This window comes from Microtus oregoni, unplaced genomic scaffold (genome assembly GCF_018167655.1).
Source record: "Microtus oregoni isolate MIOR12 unplaced genomic scaffold, Mior012 000026F_ref0000081, whole genome shotgun sequence".
In the NCBI taxonomy this organism is placed as follows: Eukaryota; Metazoa; Chordata; class Mammalia; order Rodentia; family Cricetidae; genus Microtus; species Microtus oregoni.
The window spans coordinates 30,640,409-30,663,906 of record NW_024543085.1 but is presented as its reverse complement, the minus strand read 5'-3'; the positions used below and the strand labels follow the sequence as shown (position 1 = coordinate 30,663,906).

Here is a 23,498-nt window from a genome sequence, read left to right as displayed (position 1 = left end):
GAGCAGGGTTCTCTGCCCAACAACCAGCCAAAATGCCCCAAATGCCCCCATAACCATCTGACTGTTAAAGATGGACTTAAAATAGTTTATATGGAAGGACACGTAAGTACAGCTACATACTCAGCGAAATTTAAACTTTGCTTTAAAATCCATTGCAGAGAGTATTTTATTACCTATTTCCTTTTGTGATGGTGGAGACTGAGCCCAACTGCACTTGCAAGCCACTGCTCTCCCTTACAGCACAGCTGCAACCCTTACACAGAGGTCTGGTTACGCTGCTTTTTTAAATGATTGTTTTGAAGTCATTAAACTATTCAATTTTATCAGGGCTGAGTTTTAGAATGGGACTACACTCTGGCCTTTTGGATTTTCAAAAAAAGACATCACCTCACAGATTTGAAGACTGTTAAATCTACTACCTCTAAATGCTATAGTATTAATCTCAATCTATACTGTAGTCTTGAGAATTCACTGTCTTAAGATGTAGTTACCTAAATTAAACTAAAGAAAGTTTCGAGTAAATAACATTATAAAAATTGACAAAAATTTTTCAGGAAAAAAAACAGGAAGCAGCAAGGAAAGCACCAATGTCTGCAGGGGAACTCAGATGGGGAAACTATCTGGAGAGCGGGTGGGTGACGGGAGCTGCAAACACTGTGGTCACAATGACCTTGTGCAGACGTCTAAACACACTGTTTAACAGGAGTCATTCTGGGAAAAGACTGTGATGAGCACACACGCACTGCTCATCTCAATGACATTTAATGAAGCAAGGTTGCTATTAATATTTCAGAAGATCAGGACATTTATGTTAAAAGGGGATTCTAGAGACTAAATAAAATGTATCCCCTTGAATTTATCATCACTAAAAAATAAATTATAAAGCAAAGAGAACTTCAGTTTCTGTGACTAAATATTACATCATCACATGCCCCCTGGTGATGAACACGCAAATAATCAGACTATGCAGGTATAGATTTAAGGAATGTATACTATGCAGCCATCTAAAGGCCATTTTTTAAGTGAACCTTTCTAATTACTTGAAATCTCCATGATACTATACGACAAACAATACAAAGTAATAAGGTATTTTGTCTAGTGATATTTAAATGGGTGTACAAGAAAAAAAAGACAAGAAATAATTATTTTTCTTTTAGTAACAGGGCTGGAGGTGATAAAATTTCTTAAGTTCTGAATTGTCCAATATTAGAATGAACGGAGTTCTTTCTATAATTATTAATATAACAAAACATTCCACAGGCTAAGCAAACAACAAATGAAGCAGAGATATCCCTATAAACTATACCCAAGGGCATTCTGTGAGACAAACAGTATTATACACTAAAGGCAAACTACGTAAGAACCTGGGAGGGTCTCTTACATAGCTTAGTGGTTACGAGCTTGGATCTGAGGACAGAGTCCTATATTCAAACCCTGGTCCTGGACCTTGGGCAAGTTCTGTAACTTTGCCAAGCCTCCCTCTGTAAAATTGGAACATTAATAGTACTTGCCTCAAGGTAATACTAGAATTACATAAACCAATATATACGATAAGCTCAGTGGGGTCTAACAGTAGAGCCAAGATGAGCAGAAACATCATTGCCCTCAGCAATCAGCCACGGTAGCTAAGTGACCAGTTCACACCACAGCTTCCCTCTGGGTGAGAACTAGCAAGGCAGCTTGAATTGATACAAATCCTAATCTAAAACATCCCATTTGTTTCCAACAAGGGTGAAAATAGATTTTAATTCAATTTTAGTTAAAAATCTGCTCAATGAGACATGATGAGATTTTTATCTCAAAAAGGTGCTCAGTTAAGGACTGTGAACTCCTGTCAGAAAACTCATTGATCATTAAAGTGTGTTGATTTTAATGCCCAAACTTATTTGTAAGACACATGAATAATCCAAGGTATTACAGAATTAGGACTATAAATTTCACTAACTTCCAAGAGCTGAACTGAATTTATATTCCCTTACACCTTGGTTGAAGAAAGTGACAATGAGTTCAAAGGAGAGAAAGGGTTTGCTCTAAACATAACCTTTTCAGCTGCTCTCCGGTAAGCTCGCGTACGGAATCTGAGAAACACAGAATCTCTGAGGAACTGCAAATAAGGGTCAAAGCCAGGGGGACGCAGGCCAGCGCCCAGATTGGAAGGGAATGAGCTCTCCACCAGGGTACTGATCAACTGGCAAAAGGCTCGAGTCAAGGGGTATTCTTCACAACGTGACTCTATTTCATTGAGTTCAACCTTTAAAGAAAAGAATAAAAAAAATTAGCAATACAAATATGAAGTACAAAGCATTTTGATAACACTAAGTCATTAATAATGATATATCACCACACAAAAAATTAACAAAGTACTTCCTACTTAGCAGAAAAGACAAAGTGTATCAATCACATATTATCTCAGCCTTGAAATAAAGTTTACACGCTTCTTTTAAAAATAAGGAGACAGCACACCAACTGGTTATACATATGAGTGACATTATACAGACTGAGCACATTAGATTTAGGAATATACATGTATATACATAAACCTTCTGACCTCCACACACATACCAAGGGTCATGTGTGCCTAGGCATACACATTACCATACAGTAAATAAATAATGATAAAAAGAGTTCTGTTTCTATTTCAGCACTCTAAAAGTAAATATATTCAATTTAAAAATTACAGAAATTTAATAGTCTACAAATAACCTCTCACAATCTTATTTTGGCACTAATGTAAGAATTAATGAATACAGTGTTGAAACTAAAGAAAACCTTACCTCAATACCAATAGCTTGCCTCTGGCTTGGAACCCTGACAGTCTGCAGTATCTGGAAGGAAGAAGAAACGCATGTCAGGACCATCCTTGTTCATCAATAAGCAGTAATGGCACTGCACAGTTACACATCTCACCCACCATTCCCATAGGCATCACTCTATCTACAGGAGTGATCACCGAGGAGTCCCTGACCAACTAACTCTTCAGCAGTTCTGGCAGATAGAATTCTAACAAACAGAAAACTGTAAAGATCTAAGAGCACACAATTCACTTTTCTCAGCAAATTCCTCTCAGATATTCTGGAATTTGCTCTTGAAAAGAACCAGAGAACCATACCCATGTTTAAGACACTCTGCTCACAGCCAGTCATACATAACCAAGAAATAGCTTGAGAAGAGGCAAGTTTGTGATCAGTTCTTCCTGACCATACCACAGGCCTTCAGTGTTCTACAGTAGAATAAACCACACTTATTCATGATACTTCACTTGTCTGACAGTTAAGGGGCTACTACTATGTAGATTACAAACAACAACGAACAAAAAGTAGCTGACCTTTAGAAAAGAAATCATTCACTGAGATGTCAAATATCAGGCAACCCTAACCCTACCCTTCTGTGAGGGTGTAAATGGTGGAAGTCAAAGGAGTTCCTGCTATCACACTGCCCTTTCTGCCCAATATGAGCCTTTATGTCCACCAGGGAAAAATCATCCAGCTGCTGTCAAAATTTCTGTAAACCTTATCAAACAGCTGGATGGCCCTTTAATAGCTAAAGCCATAAAAACAGAAAGCTACTTAAATACTCCACTTTGGGCAGGAAAGGCACAGAGGAAAAGGAAGAGTATAGAAAACATGAATATCTATTTCCTGCATTTAATGGGTAGAGATATGTCAGAAGGCTGGTCTAAAGACAACCATGGCCAGCTGCATTATAATGGGCCATGTAAAGATGGAAAATACAGCCGAACAGTGGTGGCGCACGCCTTTAGTCCCAGCACTAAGGAGGCAGAAACAAGCAGATCTCTGTGAGTTCGAGGCCAGCCTGGTCTATAAGAGCTGATTCCAGGACAGGCTCCAAAAGCTACAGAGAAACCCTGTATAGAAGATAAGAAGAAAAAAAAAAGATGGAAAATACAGAAAGAGTCTGGATTACATACTATTGTGTTTTCTTTAAATTTTTTGACTGTACATGAGCTAACTACAGTAAAACTTTATTATGAAGGCTATTAAGTTAAACTAACATTAAGTTTTCTTGAATTAGAATTTTGAGTCTAAGGATGTATTGCTTTGGAAAAGAGGTTCTGCTTTTATTTCCACAGAATATGAGAATCTATGGATTGCTTCCATATTAATATGATTTAATCACACAATACCCCTTGAAACAATGGCCCATTTAATACAGCATCCACGACAGCTCCAGGACTGCTAACTGAGATGAGTCAACACACAGGATACCCCAATCAAGATTTAACCATAATTCTACATTTTATCAAGATCCCCATAAAATTAACAATGCCCCTTATCAGCAGGAAGCAATATAGAAAACTACAACCAAATATCCCAAAATATTGTTTATAAATGTTTGTTTTCATTTAAAGGGTTTTGGTTGTAAATGATTAGTAATCATAGTCAATCTCTTTCAAAAGAAAAAAAGAGGGATACAATATAGAAATGATGAAAAAAAGGTAGATCATTGAACATTGAATCTATGTTAATTCAAAAAAAATTTTAATCTCAAAATACTTTATACTGGTATGGATTTTGGTTTATTGATACAAACTTAAGGCCAATTTTGTTATACTGTATGTATATTTTCTACTCTTGTTTAAGGTATTATGTTTATGTACCTTATTTAAAAACATAATATATAGTTAAGAGACACAATTTAATAGTCATCTATAATAGTCAAACTTATAGCAATGCTAGATTTTTAAGGTAATACAAAGATTATTTCAGATAGAAAATCTTCAAACACTTCAAAAACCTACAGAATATGGCATTTAAAATGTTTTAAGAACTTAGACTTTTCTCAAGAGTGAGCCACGTCTGCTTCTGGCACACGAATTACTTCAAGACGAAGATGAGCATCGAAGAAGCTCCTTATGGAGTTTGCTTTCAATTTGGCAAGGCTAGCCATTTGGGTAAGAAACTGCTCTTGCCTGGACTTCTTGACTGTATGCTGTATAAACTGGACATGCAGGACCCACAGGAAAATGATCACTAAACTTTGCCAAAACAAGGCAGGATGGTCCTTCAGAGTTCCTGCTTCACAGAAGAAACTGCCAGACATTCTGCAGGACACAGAAGAAAATGACTGACAATCTGCAAATATAGACAGGACAGTCTTTCAAATTTCCTGCTTCACTGAAAAGTCTGCCAGACACTATGAAAATGGATGTCCCAACATTATGAGAGAACTCTGGGTGACTGTCCAGGCAGTCAGATATCACTGTCATTTCTAGAGTTTTGGAAGTTGCTTACAATGCACTTCCCAGATACTTGGCAATATTATATCCTACTGGGGTCGTTGATGGAGTTGAAGACTAAATAGTTATAATTAATATAGTTTGTATATAATTATATAGTTTTCCTTCATTATGATAAACAATAAATTAAATATAAAACTTTAGACTCACAAAGATAGGATAGATAAAAGAACTTTTCCCCCTATGACAGGGTTTCTCTGTATAGCACTAGTTGTCCTGGAACTAGCTCCTGGAAACCAGGATGGCCTTGAACTCAGAGATCTGCCTGCCTCTGCCTTCCAAGTGCTGGGCTTAAAGGCGTTTGCCACCATCACCTGCCTTAGAATATTTTCTTTAATCTTGCCAAATACAAATAGACTAAATACCATAACTTTATGTATATTACATTCTTACTCGATAATTGTTTTATATAATTTTACTACGTTAAAGTTAATTAAACAGAAAAGGGGAAATGATGCATGCTGTGAATACATTTTATTACCAATAGTTAATAAAAAAGCTTATTTGGCCAACAGGCAGGTAGAACAGAGCCAGACGGGAGATCCAAGCAAAAATAAAGGGAAAAGGAGACACCATTCTCAGGGGAAGCAAGATATGAGGTAACAAGCCACAAGCCTCTTGGTAAATAATAAAAAGGAGTTATTTTAGGTTGTAATAAGCCCGATGCCAAGCAGTGGTGACACACACCTTTATTTCCAGCACTCAGGAAACAAAGGCAGGCATTTCTGTAAATTCAAGGACAGTCTGGTCTACAGCCCAGTCTAAAGAATGAGTTCTAGAACAGGCTCCAATGCTACAAAGAAACCCTGTCTCAGAAAAAAATAAATAATAATAATAATAATAATAATAATTATAATAAGTCTGAGCTAATAGGCCAAACAGCTTGTAATTAATATTAAGCCTCTGAGTAGTTATCTGGGAACTGGTAGGCAGGAGAGGAAGTTCCAGTTACAGTAGTATCTCACTGACCTTGGGAAATAAGATTTTTAAAGTTACTGAAAGAACCTACCTTCAGAAACTTAGTAAGGTTGTAAACCATAAGAAAATAACCCAGACTATATGTTTTTAATGCTATGCTTGGCTCCCAAGCCCTAACTTCCTACATGGGAATGCCCTGGAACACTGCTCCAACCAGATGCTCTTGCTTCTACAGTATAATCATTCTCCAAATCATACAAATAAGAGAGTTCATGGCACTACCTGAGTGTATTCCAACGACTGCCAAAGTGAAGCAGCAATTTCAGGAGACTTTCCAAAGGCTGCAAGTGTCTTCAGTAGCTCAGCTTTGAGAACTGGGGGAATACTGCACTGCAGGAGCCCCAGAATCACCACGACAGGCGTCCACTGCGGATGCTCACAAAGCGCCAAGCGAGCATTTTCACTCTGAGATTTGAACACAAAACAAGAAAGCTATTTTACTTGTTTATCTAGGGTTTTCTGTTTGGTTTTATGAGATGTCTCTCACTATGCTGCCTATACTCCACCTCCACTAACTCAAGCCATCTTCCTGACTTGGCCTCCTGAACAGATGTCAATAGAGGAACCTACTACCAAGTCTGGTACATTTAATACATACTAAAACAAAGAGAGTCCATCATTTAGCTTGAAGCCTATTGGTAGATTAAATTAGATTCCTCATGGAAGGAATGGAAGATAAATTTCAGAAAATTTCGTTGGCAGACCGAGGAGCTGAAAATACTACTATAAACAGATAAATAGTCTGTCTACTAGGGTGACATAAATCTTAGGCACTTTTAAGTTCTTTCTACATACAGTATTATGACACTAAAATATATCTGATTCTGATTCATGAATGAATCAACAAATACTTTTCCTGAGAAAAAGAATGAAAAATATTTTATAAATGATAACTATGCTTTATTTCAATAAGACATTATAATAAATTTGATATTTAATGCACAATAACACCAAATATGATTAGAAAATCAAAACCTAAAATTTCATTTCTATATTCCAGACAAAATGTCAACCTGAGCAGTTTATTTTGCTCTGGTAATCAACACGTATTTCTAAGTTGTGAAAATGATTAGATAACTGTAACTTTCTTTTAATGAAAACTATTCTTGTTGAACAAATAAATATCAATACACGTGTCTATCTCAGAACCTCTACTAGAATTACTTTCTAGAACTCTGGTTCTCAACTGTCCTAATGCTGTGACCGATCCTTTAATATAGCTACTCACATTGTGGTGATCCCCAACTATAAAATTATTTTCATTGTTACTTCCTAACTGTAATTTTGCTATTAAATGGAAATATACTTGTGTTTTCCAATAGTCTTAGGAGACCCCTGTGAAATGGTTGTTCAACTCCCCCAAAGGGATTGCAACCCGGTTTCAGAACCACTGTTCTAGAAGGATGCACATACAACTGACTACTTTCCTCTCTTGACTACTTTCTTACGTGTTCCGGCTATAATTTTCAAATTAAGACTGTGCTAGTGAACAGAACTAGCAAAAATTATGTCCTCTGAAGTCTAGAAAACAAGAGCATAAGGATGAATGCTACGTATGTACTAAATACATCATAACATTAACCACTAAAGGAAAATGCTCGGCCACCTACGATGTCACCAGGCTACAGCATAAAACAGATCATTCCATGGATGGACTACCTACCCAAGTAATAATAGTAGATGTTAGCTGCAGAAAAGCAATCAGTCCATCCTGCTCCTTCTGGGTGATACCACGTGAAGGAAGGTGACGGTACTGGACACTATCTGCACTTGGCAGGTCCTTTCGGAGATGTTCATGATAAAGCAGTAAGGAGTGAAAGAAATGCTCCCAGGATACAGGACTGCCGCCCGCTCCCTGAATGTTTTCAACTGAAAAGAAAAGCAACATAGAGTTTTCTGGGGTTTTTTTTGTTTTTTTGTTTTTGTTTTTTTGTTTTTTTCGAGACAGGGTTTCTCTGTAGCTTTGGAGCCTGTCCTGGAACTCCCTTTGTAGATCTGCCTGCCTCTGCCTCCCGAGTGCTGGGATTATAGGCGTGCGCCACCACCGCCCGGCTAGAGTTTTCTTTTAAAAATCGCCTATTTGGACTCAAAGGTAGAAGTCTGCCTACCGCATGAGAGGCAGCAGGGCGAAAGGCTAGTCCTCTACGAAAGGTCCAGCAGTTTGCTTGGAGTCCAAGAATAATTTAATTTATAATGACATTAGTCTGCCTCTGTCCTAAATCATCAGCGTTGCTCTGCCCAGGTAAGTAGTATGCTGAAAGGGGTCAGAATTCTTTTTGGTTCTTTCTTGACTAGACCTAAGGATGGGGTAGAGCCCAAAGAAAGTGACTTTGCATGCCATTTACCTGCTTCCTACCCAGAAGTTCTCGATGCTGTAAATGTAAGAAAACTGCTACTTTTTCGGACCAAATAATTCACAAGGGACGAGCTTGAGTGCTCATAAAAAACAGCTGTAGGGCCGGGCGATGGTGGCACATGCCTTTAATCCCAGCACTCGGGAGGCAGAGGCAGGCGGATCTCTGTGAGTTCGAGACCAGCCTGGTCTACAGAGCTAGTTCCAGGACAGGCTCCAAAGCCACAGAGAAACCCTGTCTCGAAAAAACAAAAAAAAAAAAACAAACAAAAAAAAAACAGCTGTAGCACAAATCTATAAATTATACTATATCCACAAATAAGACAAGCAAGCCCTGACAGAGTAGCCAATATGCTGGCTTGGGAGACAGGCATGTCTTTTTTAATCGTGGCTCCCTCAACTTGTCACCAGGGGTATTTTAAAGCTTAACTTCTCCAAACTTATCTTCTCCACAAACACACAGCAGATATTTAGTTTCTTTTCCCTTTTAGCAGTATATCTGGCTTAATTTAGGTCTAAAATTAAATTAAGCCTGAAATATATCTGGCTTAATTTAAGTCATTCTAAAAATTAGTAATAAGAAAATAAGTAGGGGGCTGGAGAGAAGGCTCAGAGTTTAAGAGCACTGCCTGCTCCTCTAAAGGTCCTGAGTTCAATTCCCAGCAACCACATGGTGGCTCACAACCATCCGTAATGAGGTCTGGTGCCCTCTTCTGGCCTTCAGGCATAACGCAGAAAGAATATTGTATACATAATAAATAAATAAATAAATAAATAAATAAATAAATATTAAAAAAAAGAAAATAAGTATTGATGAGGGCAAATTACAAAAATCAAATTTAGTTATTATACATGATGACTTATACCTGTAACTCTAGTAGTCTGAAGGCTGAGGGAGGAGGATGGTGACAGGTCTGGGGCCATCCTGGGCTTTCAACCGAGTTCTAAGACAGCTTAGGCTATGGAGTGAGACCCCATCTTAAAACAAAGTAAAGCCAAACAAAAACCTCCACTGCAAGGAAATATACTTGGTCTTTATGTGTTCTCAGAGAACAACATATATGGCTTCAGACTTGTTACACTTAACTGTATTTAACAAGACAAATGGCAAAATCCCCCAATCTAAGACCATAATCAAAGTATTACCATGCATAAAAATGACCAGTGTAACTCTTCCCCTCAGTATTATAAATGCAATTTATACCTATGGTAGAATCTACACATCAGTACAAGAACATAAGAGTGTAAAAACAAATCCGGCATGTAGACTGCCCTTACCGTGACCGCTACCATTGACTTTGAGTAGGCTAAAACAGTAGTGGGCACACTGAGGTCCATTGGCCAAGCCCTGGAGCATTTTTAAATAAGGAATATAAATAGTTGGCGGCAACAGGTCACCCATTTGTCTCACAAACTTTGACAAGACAACCTGAAATTAAGAAAAAAAAGCTTATAGAAAACGTACCTTAACTTTAAGGTAACATGGACAGCTAATAAAAACCACATAAAAACTAAAACAAATTCAGGGCTATGATTTAATTCATTGCCACAAAAAAACAAAAGTAACTGCTATTTTATTTATGAAAAACTTAAATATATTTCTTAAATAAAAGAAGAAAAGTGATGACTTCTAAATAACTTATTACCTGTGTTCAAATCTCTTCAACGGCCAAATCAGAGAGTAAAAATAAAAAGCTCTAAAACTCACCTGGCGCTGAGGGGGTCGCTGATGAGCCACTCCCAGGTAGGAGCCCATGATCGTTGGAGTCTGCAGGGGCTCTGAGGGACACCAGTATTCCAGAGCAAGCTCCAAATGGAAAGGGTTCTTTTTATATAGTTCACCAATCTGCAAAGAATAAGCAAAAACTATAGAGAAATGTTTACAACAAAAAATTACAGAAATATAAAAGCACCTTAGTATTGAATTCTTCTGCAAAAATTTTCCAAGGTTCAAGAAAAATAATGGAACAGAAAAGAGATTTTAAAAGAAAAAATTCTCTCTCCAGCAGAATTACTTACCAGGAGCATTAAGTGTTCCAGGTCCCTCCTAAGTGAGATAGGGGGCTCGTTTCCCATCTGGATGCTCATGTGAATCATTCGAGCATCTTCATCCGCCCGATTCTTCAGCTGCTTCACCTTTGTATATATTAGACAAGGCTTAATGCAAATATCTTATGTATTGGTTAATAATAAAATCAAGAAACTAGGTAACTAAGAGTAACAATATATAAGAAACATCACTTAAACACCTGTATATTTTAGCAATATAAAAAATACAATAGGAATTTCACTAAAATACTTAAGATTATAATATCTTAAGTATCACAGGGAACCAAAGAGATGGTTCAATAAGTAAAGACGCCTGTGCCAAGTCTGCCCACCACAAGATGATGGAAAGAACCAACTCCTACAGGCTGTCCTGATTTCTACTCCTCCCTATCCTGTCTATTATAACATGCTCATGTCCACATACACACACACGATAAATAAATAACAAAATGTAAAAAAAAAGTTACCACAGAATTTTCCACTTCACAGAAATTGAGATTAATGTCTCTCAAGAGAGACATCACTATCATTTGGCGTGGATCATCTCCAGTGAAGTATTATCCTAAATACTGAATGAAACTTCACATCCCTAGAACTACTAAGAACATGTTACCGTGATGTAACAAGCAAAACTTAAAACCCAGCATGCTGTTAACACTACAATCTGGCTGAAAAAGTAAACTAATGCTAATGAAACAAGAAATTACTTTGTTCTGGGGGACAAAACAAAAACACATTTATAGCTGCAAGTTCCACTATTCCTTTCTCAATATTCAATAGAAAATAGGCAAAGCATGGAAAGACTTGAATAACAATTCCAGCTAATTATTGATGAACAATCCATAAAGTAGGTATCTTTCATTTTCACAGACCATATTACTAAGAAAGGCCACAGTAAATGCTTCAAAGCAAACCTCAACATTAAAGCAATCCAGTGAAGTATATTCTCTGACTCTGAGGATCTGACTAGAAACTAGTAAAAGAGGAATGACTGAAAGTCTCCTAAGTATTTAAAAATTAAATCTCAATCTCTCTCCCCCCTCCCCTCCCCCCCCTCCCCCAGTGACCAAAGTCAACTCAGGGAAAATGCAAAAAGAAATTAAACGGGGCTAGGCAGTAGTGGCGCACACCTTTAATCCCAGCACTTGGGAAAAAGGCAGAGGCAGGCAGATCTCTGTGAGTTAGAGGTCAGCCTGGTCTATAAGAGTTAGTTCCAGAACAGGCTCCAAAGCTACAATGAACCCGTCTCAAAAAAGCAAAAAACAAAAACAAACAAACAAACAGGAAAAAAAAAACCTTAAATCATCTTATATCTATTAAAGTAAATTATAGTATTCAAGAACTGGGTGATTAGCCGGGCGGTGGTGGCGCACGCCTTTAATCCCAGCACTTGGGAGGCAGAGGCAGGCGGTTGTCTGTGAGTTCGAGACCAGACTGGTCTACAGAGCTAGTTCCAGGACAGGCTCCAAAACCACAGAGAAACCCTGTCTCGGAAAAAAAAAAAAAAAGAACTGGGTGATTAAATTGTTTCCCTTGCCCAAAACATTCTGACTCTTCTACCACAATTCCCTCAACTCTCACCTTCTCACAATCATCATCTCTCCACAATCAAATACTCAAGTAGATATTAATTAGAAGAAATTTCAACCTTAGCCTTTCTAAGTGTTCCTTTCCCCAGATATGAAATAAAAGCATGAGCAGGCTTCTTCCCACTTCAACTTTGTTTGCTTACCTTCATCTTTAGAGTTGCTGGAGTCTCGACTTACCTGCTCATCCTGACCATTCTAGCCCTTCACTTAGCTACCCTTAGCCTACAGAAACCTACTGTCATTTACTGCCTGATCTGCGAGGAGGTGCAACTGCAGTCTACACATTTCTTCATATACAATTTGTCTATGAGGATGAGAGTGCCTCATTTGGCTGCTTAATGTTTCTTTTCTTTGTCCTTTTCTCTTTTGAGAAGAGGGGTTCAGAGCGCTCCATGTACACGATCTCGCCCTATCTGTTTGCTTCACACCTAGCACAGTACCCGGACCACAGAAGAAACACAACAAACAGGTGCTGAGATGACAGGTCCGTGCCACCCCATCTGGCTATGTTCATTTCCTCATATGTACATCCTTACATGTACACTGAGGTTCATCTGCATACCACAAATTAAAAGTCTAAACAATTATCTATAAAAAGAGATTTTCTACTATGCCTCTTCCAAATCAAGTATAAAAATACTGTAGTCCCTTGAAATTCATGAACAATTTCAACACCACCTGAGGATACCAAGAATCTATGGATACTCAAGTCCCTTATACAAAATAACAAAGTAGTTGAATACATCATACATACATTTTCCCATATACTCTTTAAGCCATCTCAAGATGGCTTAAAATACCTAACATAAATAATAGAAACAGTTGCTATTCTATATTGTTTAGGAAATAATGGGGGGGGGGAGTCTATATAGTTTCAGCATAGACATTTTTGTTTTGTTCTCTGTGTAACAGCCCTGGTTGCCTTGGAACTCTTTGTAGACCACCTAGAACTCATGGAAATCCACCTGTCTCTGCCTCTAGAGTGCTGGGGACCAAAGGTATGAGCCACCATGCCCAGCTTAGACACAATCCTTCTGAGCCTGAAAATTTCAAGTCAAAGCTGGCTGATTCTGAAGACACAGAACACATGGAAAACCAAGACTATTAGCAAGGCACCTTCAGCACTAGGGTACCTGCTGCCCAGGGCACTAGAAATGAACAGTAATCACCTACCCACAGAGGGATTTTCATCAACCTACTACTTCTGTGTTCTCAGTGTCCAACGCTCCTTCTGAAAGGGTTATATCGTTTCACTGTACCGTCCAAACTGCACTTGTAATACATCACTGCCGGATCTTAGTCTGCACTGACCTTATTATCTGAAGTTAGTCAAAACAGTTTTTTTTTGTTTGTTTGTTTGTTTTTCGAGACAGGGTTTCTCTGTGGTTTTGGAGCCTGTCCTGGAACTAGCTCTTGTAGACCAGGCTGGTCTCGAACTCACAGAGATCCGCCTGCCTCTGCCTCCCGAGTGCTGGGATTAAAGGTGTGCGCCACCATTGCCCGGCTTAGTCAAAACAGTTTTAAACTGTTTTTCTTTTCTTTATATATATATTTTATCTTTGTGTTTTTTTTTCTTTTTTTTAAAGATTTATTTATTTATTGTGTATACAGTATTCTGCCTGCCTGCAGACCAGAAGAGGGCATCAGATCTCATTACAGAAGATTGTAATCCACCATGTGGTTGCTGGGAATTGAACTCAGGACCTTTAGAAGAGCAGGCAGTGCTCTTAACCACTGATCCATCTCTCCAGCCCTAAACTGTCTTAAAAAGCTCATTTTATACTGTTATACTTACTTTCATTGGCATAAATGCAAGGAAGTCTGTAATGAGATTATGGATTCTGCGAATGTAAAATTCTTCCTGATAGAAGTTTTCGGATAGCACCACAGACTCGGTGAGGAACAAGAAGACGCTATCGGCAATGGCAAGTTCAGCAATTGCTTCATCAGCTTCCGTGAACTCAGCCAGGGCTAGAAAGATTTAGAATATAAAAAGCAAACTGAGAAAAAGTCTTTAACTCAAGTTCTATCCCATGACATTTTTCCAGCCTCCTAACCGGTGCTATGCACAAAATGAGATTACACAGAATTGTCATGAACTCACAAACTCCAAATATACTGAAAGAGTACTCTGAAACACATGAAGCTGGGTGCGGTGGTTCACATTTTTAGTCCTAGCACTCAGTAGGCAGAGGTTGGTGGATCTCTATGAGCTTCAGGCTAACCTGGTCTACATAGCAAGCTGCGGGCCAGTCAAAACTACATAGTGAGAACTTGCCTCAAAATAAACAAACAAACAAACAAATAAAAAAATGAATGAATAAAGGGGAGCGAACATGTTCTTCCTATGAGTGACCTCTGACCTGTTAGTTAGGAGATGAATAATGTTACACTGATGTAGTCAGAGAGCTCTTATGCAAGCATTAGCATCCTAAAACAATACAAGAGCTTTAATTCTACTGAAATCTCCAGGTCATACAGGAACAAAGGAAAAGTCATGAATGAGGAACAAAACCTAGACATGACTGATTTCCTTACTCTACTCATCTGGCAATCTACAAATAAAAGCTTAAATCGTAATTCAAAGATGTATGGTAGTCTACTTGGGATTTTTTTAAACATCTGGATATTTCCAAGCTGTCCATAAACAGACAGACAAGAATGAGCCTTACCACACATGGTCGTCACGTCATTCTAGACTGACACTTCATCTCAACTATACTGGTCAATTTTCCACACATACTAAATTACAGAAATCCCAATTTAACACTTTATAAGTGTTTAATATGCAACTCAAAAGATACTAAAAATAATAAAATAAAAAATTATATATAAAAAATACCATTATCATATCTTTCAAAATAATTCTTCAGTTTCAAATATACAATGGTCAAACACAGCTGTGTCATCCAGACTGTGAAATGTCTTGATTTGGTTTGGAGTTTCATTGTTTTGTTTGGGCTCTGTAATTTTTTGCAGACTGTTTGAACTGGGAACTAGATACAGTCTACAAACCGCAGTTAACTAACACACCACAGCGACCCCGTGTCCCTTTTGTTTTTGTCTCAGCCTTTACATGCTGCAGTTTTCCATCATGTGACATGGTGCTGCTTCCAGTGGTACATGTCATCTTGTCATAATGTGACATGGTGTTGCTTCCAGTGGTACATGTCATCTTGTCATAATGTGACATGGTGTTGCTTCCAGTGGTACATGTCATCTTGTCATAATGTGACATCTTGTCATAATGTGACATGGTGTTGCTTCCAGTGGTACATGTCATCTTGCCCACTCTGAAATGCTACAACTTGGTAGAGTTTCATTTAGAGATGTTGATAAGATGTCAAATTATCATGGGGGCTGCAGAGATGGCTCTGAGGTTAAGGGCACCGGATGATCTTCCAAAAGACTCGGGTTCAACTGGCAGCACCACATGACAGCTCACAACTGCCTGTAACTCCAGTTCCAGGGGACCCGACACCCTCACACAGAAAAAACACAGACAAAACACTAATATTCTGTAGACAGAAGTTTCTATAAGGTTAATATATATTAAACATTTGTCATATTAGTAATAATATAGAGTACTAACTCTAGAAAAAGGTTTCATCTACCTTCCTGTACATGATTTTGGGTTTGTGCAGTGAACCATGAGCACGCCTAATGAAGTCTCCAAAAGGAGGCTGGGACCCCACAATGACAATTCCTCTAGGACTATGATATCACCACTAAGCTGAAAAACACCACCTAATGATCAGCTTTGGACTATAAACTGCTCAGAACAATTTCAAGGTGGCTATCTGAGACGATCCAGACTTACAGACTACTCTAGCCAGGAATTTAGACAAGCCCTGCACTTTCCCATTACACAGAGACTGGACAACAAACGATACAGATACCTCTCCCAGGACTTGACAATTAACCCTAAAATTTTCTCTTCCAGATCCCCTAAAGATACCATTGCCCCCAGATAGCAGGAATTAAATTTGAAAATACAATGTCTACATTCCTGAGGGATAGGATGTGTAGGTTCTGGTCATTCAATGGGTTATGGATATTTGTCATTTATAGGGGGGTTGGTTACAAATTGTTATTGGTAATGGTTAGAAAAAAAGCTAAACAAAGGAAAATTAGATTCAAGATTCTTGTTTTGAAAAAAGGGAGGATACAGACATAAGATTAAAAGGTATACTATTGAATCTACTTTTAAAAAGCAACTACTAATTTTAAATGTTTTACACTGCATTAGATTTTTGTATATTGTATACAAATTTTGTATATTGATACAAATTTGAGATTCATTTTGTTAGAATATACTGTACATACATTTCTACTCTTGTTCAAGGTATTGTACCTATACAACTCATTTAACAACGTAATGCAAATTTCTGGTCCTTGAAAATTATTACCAACTGTTTAGGATAATAAAAAATGCAGGCTAGCCGGGCGGTGGTGGCGCATGCCTTTAATCCCAGCACTCGGGAGGCAGAGGCAGGCGGATCTCTGTGAGTTCGAGACCAGCCTGGTCTACAGAGCTAGTTCCAGGACAGGCTCCAAAAACCACAGAGAAACCCTGTCTCGAAAAACAAAAAAAAAAAAAACAAAGAAACAAAAAACAAAAAAAAAATGCAGGCTAATAGCTAATCTCCTATTATAATCAAACTTGTAATCACATAGGGTATGTTTTCAAGGTCAAACAAAGATATATTTTAGATAGTTCACCTTCAAACACTTCAGAGATCTATAGAATGTGGCATTTAAGATGTATTAATAACATAGGTTCTTTTCTCGTTTTTATGACAATGAGACATGTCTGCTTCTGGCAGTACCAATCTACTTCAGAGAAGATGACGGGCATCAAAGGAACTCCACATGGAGCTTGCTTTCTTTGTAGCAAAAAATAAGCCACTGGGAAAGACAGTGCCATTTGTTCAACTGCTGTCCTAATTGGACAAGCAGGACACAAAAGAGAGTGACTACCAAACCTTGCCCAGACAAGTCCTTCAAAAACCCTGCTTCACAGAAAAGTCTGTCAGATATTCTAGGCTTGTAGGTTAAAGATGGATGCCCCAACATTGCAGAAGAACTTTGGGTGGCTGTCCAGGCAGCCAGCTGTTTCGGTCATTTGTTACATGTTTTGGGAAGTTGCTTGCTTGGACTTCCTGCTTACTCAGTTTATATTATTTCCTTCTTTGGTCTCTGAGGGAGTTGAAGACTAGATAATAATAGTTAAAAATTTCCTTGTCTACCTGATGCAGAAAACAAGTTGTGATAGAAAGTAAATTCAGTACAAGACTTTGGACTCACTAAGAAGGGATAGATATGGAGTATTTTCTCTGAATTTGTCAAATGTAAATGGACTAGACATTGCTGATACTATTTATTGCCTGTATATATCGTATACAGTCATTGTACTTATTGTGTATAGTTTTTCTTATGCTTCCTTTTATTTTAGACAAAAAATGGGAAATGTAGTGATATTTTGTTTGTATTCTAATAAATAAAGCTTGACTGAAGTTCAGAGAGTAAAACAGCCACACTGGTTAGCCATACAGACCAGGCAGTGGTGACACACACCTATTAATACCAGTAGCCACACTAGTTAGCCATAGAAGTGATGCAATGGTGGCTCATGCCTTTAATCCCAGCACTTGGGAGGCAGAGGTAGGTTGATCTCTGTGAGTTCAAGGCCAGGCTGGTCTTCAGAGTGAGTTCCAGCATAGTCAGAGATACACAGAGAAACCATGCCTGGAAAAAACAACAAAAAGACTGGGGAAAACCTGCTATGTAGTTTATTCTGTCCCACGGTCCTAGAGACCAAATACATAGTCTGCTGCTAAGTATATTTTCAGTGTCATCTGTAAGATTAAGAATACATAAGGAGATTCTGGCCTTTTCCATGATGACGGTGTAAGCTGTGTCAGTTTTATTCCTCGCGACTCCGTTCCAGCTGGGTTAGGGAATTTATGTTGGACCCTCACAGGCTCCGACAGTTCACCTATCTTGCAACGGAGGCATCTCTTCACTAGCATTAGAGCCTGCCTCTTCAGGACTCTGACGTAAACTGCAGACCAGCTGAGACATCAGCCTCATGGACCAAACTGCTGGGTCCTTGGACTTTGCCCCAGGACGCAGCCATTGCTGGCCCGGCTGGAGCACAGCCTGCAAACCACGGTTGTAGGGACACTGACTACAGAAGGCTCCCACCCTGACTCCTGGATGATAGACTACAGGGGTGAGGTGAAATAGACCCTTTCCTCTCCAAGCAGATTTTGGCTGTGGTGTTTCATAAACACTAAGACAGCAGCAGTATTTTAGGTTTCATAGCAAACAGTTAATGCCACTCAGATCGCCGAGTACTCAGGAAAAACAGCCACAATGTAAGGCATGCTCAAGTTAAAATAACCTACATTCTGTTTTTGATTATGTGTATCTTGCTGTATGTGTGTGCAGCAAATTACAGGTGCTCAGAGAGGCCAGGAGTGGGTGCGGGATGCCTGGTTGTGAGCTGCCTGATGTGGGTGCTGAGAGTACACACTCAGCTGCTGAGCCAGCTGTCAGCCCCAGCATGTTCCAATTATTTACAGATTAGGCTTTGAATTTCATGATTCTTCTCATTAAATAGTCTTCCTATGGGTTTTTGTTATAACTACTTAAAAATGCAAATACCACCAAGTATGCACACACCTTCAGTCCTAGCCCTGTGAAAGCAGAGGCAGGTGAATCTCTTGAGTTCGAGGTCTGCCTGCTCTACAAGAGTTCTGTGCCAGCCAAGGTTACAGAGTGAGCTCTTTTCTCAAACAAGTCAAAACAACAACAACAAAAAACCACCCCAGCTTTTATCATGATTATTGCTTTTCTCCCCCCTTCCATTTTGTTTTTTCAAGACAGGGTCTGAAAAACCTGTGTAGCCCTGGCTGTCCTGGAACTTGGTTGATAGACCATGTTAGCCTTGAACTCTCAATCTTCCAGAGTGATGGGATTTAGGTGTGTGCAGCCATATCCAGTCAGTTATGTACATATACAATAAATATTGTATATTAAAAGCAAAAAAAAAAAGAATACATAAGGAACAGAGTCTCATTAAGAGGAAAATGAATTAGCTGGTTTTCTTTCTTATAAGCTCCTCTATGTAGCCCTGGCTAGCTTTAGACATGCAATCTGTCTGCCTCTGCCCAAAGAGTTGTACATATAAGTAAGTGTAAGGGTAAAACTAGTTAGGTTTTGGGAGTTCTCTTGTTTCTTTTTGAAGATTTATATTTTATTTTCAACTCTGTGTATGGAGGACTAAGCACCGAGTGCAGGGACCCAGAGGCACTGAATTCCTTAGAGTAAGCTGCCCCAAATGGCTGCTGGAAACTCAAGTCTTCTACAAGAACAGCACAAGTCTTAACTACTGAGCCATCTCTTTAGTCCTCGTTTGTCTTTTTATTTTATATTTTGAAATAAATTCTATATACCCACCATAGCATTTGAACTAGAAAACAAAGTATATCATTCTTGAAAAGAAGTTAGCATTAAAAGTACAAGGGTTTAGTACTGCGTTTCTCAGATGTGTCAATACACTTTGCTTATTTATTCCCCACTTAACTATACATTCCCCTGCATCTCTACTGTTGGTTCCCTTCCTGCCCTTACTCCATGTTTTCGTGTCAAGTGAATTCCACTACCTATGCCATGGCCTGCACTATTCCTTCTACTTTCAATACACACGCGCAGGCACACACATACCCCTAAATGTTTTCATTTGAGAGTTTGTAATATTTTGCTTATCATAATAGTTCTATCCATTTTCCTACAAATGTCATGATTTTGCTTTTCTTTATAGCTGAAAAACAATCCCATGGTTTTTCATGGTCTATACGCACATTTTATAAAACAATATTCTTAAATCCTTATAACTAATAGTGATACTAATGTTTAAAAAAAATCATTAACAGGGGACTGGAAAAATGGCTCAGTGGCTGCTGTTCCAGAGCACCCAAGTTCAATTCTCAGCACTTGCATGGTGGCTCACTTCAGTTTCAGGAGATCTGACACACCTGTACATGGACATGCATGCAGGCAAAATATCAATGTACATTAAAAAAAAAAAAAGTAACAACTCAGTTTAAAATGCTTAGGATGGTAATAAAGTTGAGTAGAGAGAACATGCTAAACAAGCCCAAAGCCTCGATCGAATTCAGCTCTGAGAACCGTAAGAGTACTGACTGTTAAAACTGATAAGAATATGAACATGAAACCTAAGAGGTTTAAGTAGCAAAAGACCTGGTACTAGAAACTGGGACCGTAATTCCTAGGCTATCCTTACACATTACTCTATTGTGCCTCTTAGGATTGGGAATAAAAAGCTGGAGCGATGCCTCAGTGGCTAAGAGCACTTGCTGCTCTTTCAGAGAGGGCTGGAGTTCAATTCCCAGCACCAAGTCAGACAGAACCCAACTGCTTTTAAGTCCGGCTCCAGGGGACCCAACACCTTCTTTTGACCTCTGCACACACATGCACATATATACACAGACATACACACATATGCATAAATAAATAAAGATTAGATTTGAAAAATTATGGTATAAAAATATGACCATCATGGTTATCAAAATGGATCAGCAGGTAAAGGCACCTGCTGCCAAACCTGATGACCTAAGATGATCCCTGAGACTCACAAAGTGGAGAGAAGTAACTCCTACAAGTTGTTATTTGGCCTTGTGTGAATAGATACACACTCATACACATATATATGCATGTACACAAAAAAAATAATTCTTTATAAAAAATTCTGATAATACACCTACTTAAAGTTGGTTAATTTTGTGTCATAGAAATAGTAAATTAAAGAATTAGAAATGAAAAAGATGTAATATGTAGGTAAGAAAAGAAATTTGTAGATAAATATAAAAATCTAATCAGTTATCTACTCACTGTAATTTTTTTTTTAATAAACTGTACAAAGAAAAGACTCCTAACAGCAGAGACTGTTTTCTGCAAACCCCTTGGAAACAACGTAATACTGATGGACAAAATGTAAAATGATGTGACCGATAGGATAATGATACCTACTGAAACACAGGCTGGGAAAGTGGGTGAAGCCGTGCCCTAGCATTGGTGAGTCAGGCTCTGGGTTCACTCAACTGCCAGTATCAGAACAAAACACGGACATGGGTGTAAAATGTCAACTTGATTGGAGTTGGAATCAGAGAAACAACTCTGGGCATGTCTTTTGAGGACATTTCCAGAGTGGCTTTCTTGTTGTTTTGATTTGGTTTGGGTTTGGTTATTGAGCATCATCACTACGACATCCCTGACTGGCCTGGAACTCACTTTGTAAATCAGGCTGACCTTGAACAAGAGATCCGCCCTCCAAAACACTGGGACTAACTCCAGAGTTTAGCTGAGGAAAGACCCACCTTAAATGTGGAAGAACCATACCACAGGCTAGGAGAAAAGACAGCAAACTGGCACATGCCACAGTGCCCCCCTCGTCTGGACTGCAGACAGGCCATCAGTTCGTCCTCCTGCTGCTGTGCCCTATCTGCCACAACTGCATCCTCACGAGCTACAGGAACCAGATACCCTTCTTCCCTTCAACTGCACCTTGGTCAGTCACCAATACACAGACACTACCAATGAATCCTGCAGAAGTGACTTTTTTTGTATTTCAAGTTAAAATGGAAGCATAGCTTGCATTTGACAAGGGAAACCACTTAAATCATAGTATCAAGAAAGTAGACAGCAAAATAGGATGCCCTGTATAGTAACACAGGTTTAAGCCAACTCCCCTATCTATGCTTGATTGATCCAAATTATCTCCTTTCCAACACACCGAATTTACAAAACTAAATTTTCAGTTGGATACAATGTGGAAAAGCTTGTAAACAAAATCAAGAATGAAAATGAAAAAAAAAGATTTTAAAAATAGCAATTAGATGGTTGTGGTGGTAAACACTTAATAATCCAGCACTCTGAAGGAAGAGCCAGAAGGATCAGCAGTTCAAGCACACCCTCGGTTACATAGCTTGGGGCCAGCCTGAAGTACACGAAGCCCTGTTTAAAAAAGAACTAGGAAAGTAGCTTACTGGCAGAACCCTTATCTAGCACACATGAAGAAGATTCTAAGTTCAATCATCAGCACCCAAGAAAGAAACAAAAATCGGTGTGACTCGACCTGCTGGAATTTTCAACTTTTAACTTACTCTGAAGGTTAAAGAGCTCTGCCACTAGATCCAAGAAAGGAAAGTAACCTATGAAGTTCTTCTCTGAGATAGCGAAAAATAGTGAGTCTCGGGACTTCTTTATAAGGTTTTGAGGGGTTTTTGTTGTTGTTTTTGATATAATATACATTGCCCTGGCTAACCTGGAGCTCACTCTATAGACCAGACTGACCAAAAACTCACAGAGATCCTCCTGCCTCTGCCTCCCAAGTGCTGGGATTAAAGTGCTAGCACATGCCACTGTTCCTGGCTTACAAACTTTTATCAACAGAACTTATATTTTCTCAAGCTCATATTTACACATGTTCTCTCCCCAATTTAAAATATGATATTTGAAAATAAATACACTTGAGGCTGGAGAGATGGCTCAGTGGTTAAGACCACTGGCTGTTCTGTTCTTCAGGTTTCATTCCCAGCACCCATGTGATAGCTAGAAATCATTGCTAACTCCACAGGACTCTTGGGTCTCAGGGAAAATAAGATACACATGTGGTATACAGACATATATGAAGACAAAACATTAGAACACTTAAACCTAAAAAAAAAATTTTTAAGATTTATATTTATTATGTATACAGTGTTCTGCCTGCACGTGTCCCTACAGGCCAGAAAAGGGCACCAGATCTCATTACATACATGGTGGTTGCAAGCCACCTTGCCACCATATGGTTACTGGGAATTGAACTCAGGACCTCTGGAAGAGCAGTCAATGCTCTTAACCTCTGAGCCATCTCGCCAAAGTTTTTAAAGGAAGATAACAAAAATCTTGCTAGGTGTGGTGGCTCAAGCCAATTATCTCAAACTTTCATTCGCTGATGATACATCCCTTCTCCTAACAATAACAAGATCACCTACAATTTACCTGTTACATCAGGTAGCTGGGATATTCCCCTCAATGCCAGTGCCCAGGCAAGTCTAACAGTGGCCTGCAGCCCAGGAAGCTTCCAAGGTTGTGAGTCCTGGAGACGAGAATGAATTGTTGCAATGTACTGTCTCTCTGTCAACAGTGGAAGCTGATGAATCATATCTGAAAACACAAAAATAGACCACTTCACCAAAACAGA

At 38.8% G+C, this 23,498-nt stretch overlaps 1 protein-coding gene across 2 annotated transcripts in view; it reads right to left on the bottom strand.

Moving 5' to 3' along the window:
* Nup205 (nucleoporin 205) overlaps nucleotides 1-23,498 on the bottom strand; it is a 73,166-nt gene that overhangs the window by 36,431 nt on the left and 13,237 nt on the right. For both annotated transcript variants that reach the window (XM_041675657.1, XM_041675658.1), the window contains exons 7-15: nucleotides 23,297-23,461; nucleotides 14,022-14,197; nucleotides 10,608-10,724; nucleotides 10,297-10,434; nucleotides 9,867-10,017; nucleotides 7,899-8,104; nucleotides 6,458-6,640; nucleotides 2,775-2,825; nucleotides 2,042-2,251 (exon numbers count right to left, since the gene is read on the bottom strand). In XM_041675657.1, coding sequence (XP_041531591.1) covers nucleotides 2,042-2,251; nucleotides 2,775-2,825; nucleotides 6,458-6,640; nucleotides 7,899-8,104; nucleotides 9,867-10,017; nucleotides 10,297-10,434; nucleotides 10,608-10,724; nucleotides 14,022-14,197; nucleotides 23,297-23,461 — 1,397 coding nt within the window. The remainder of the gene's footprint in view (nucleotides 1-2,041; nucleotides 2,252-2,774; nucleotides 2,826-6,457; nucleotides 6,641-7,898; nucleotides 8,105-9,866; nucleotides 10,018-10,296; nucleotides 10,435-10,607; nucleotides 10,725-14,021; nucleotides 14,198-23,296; nucleotides 23,462-23,498) is intronic.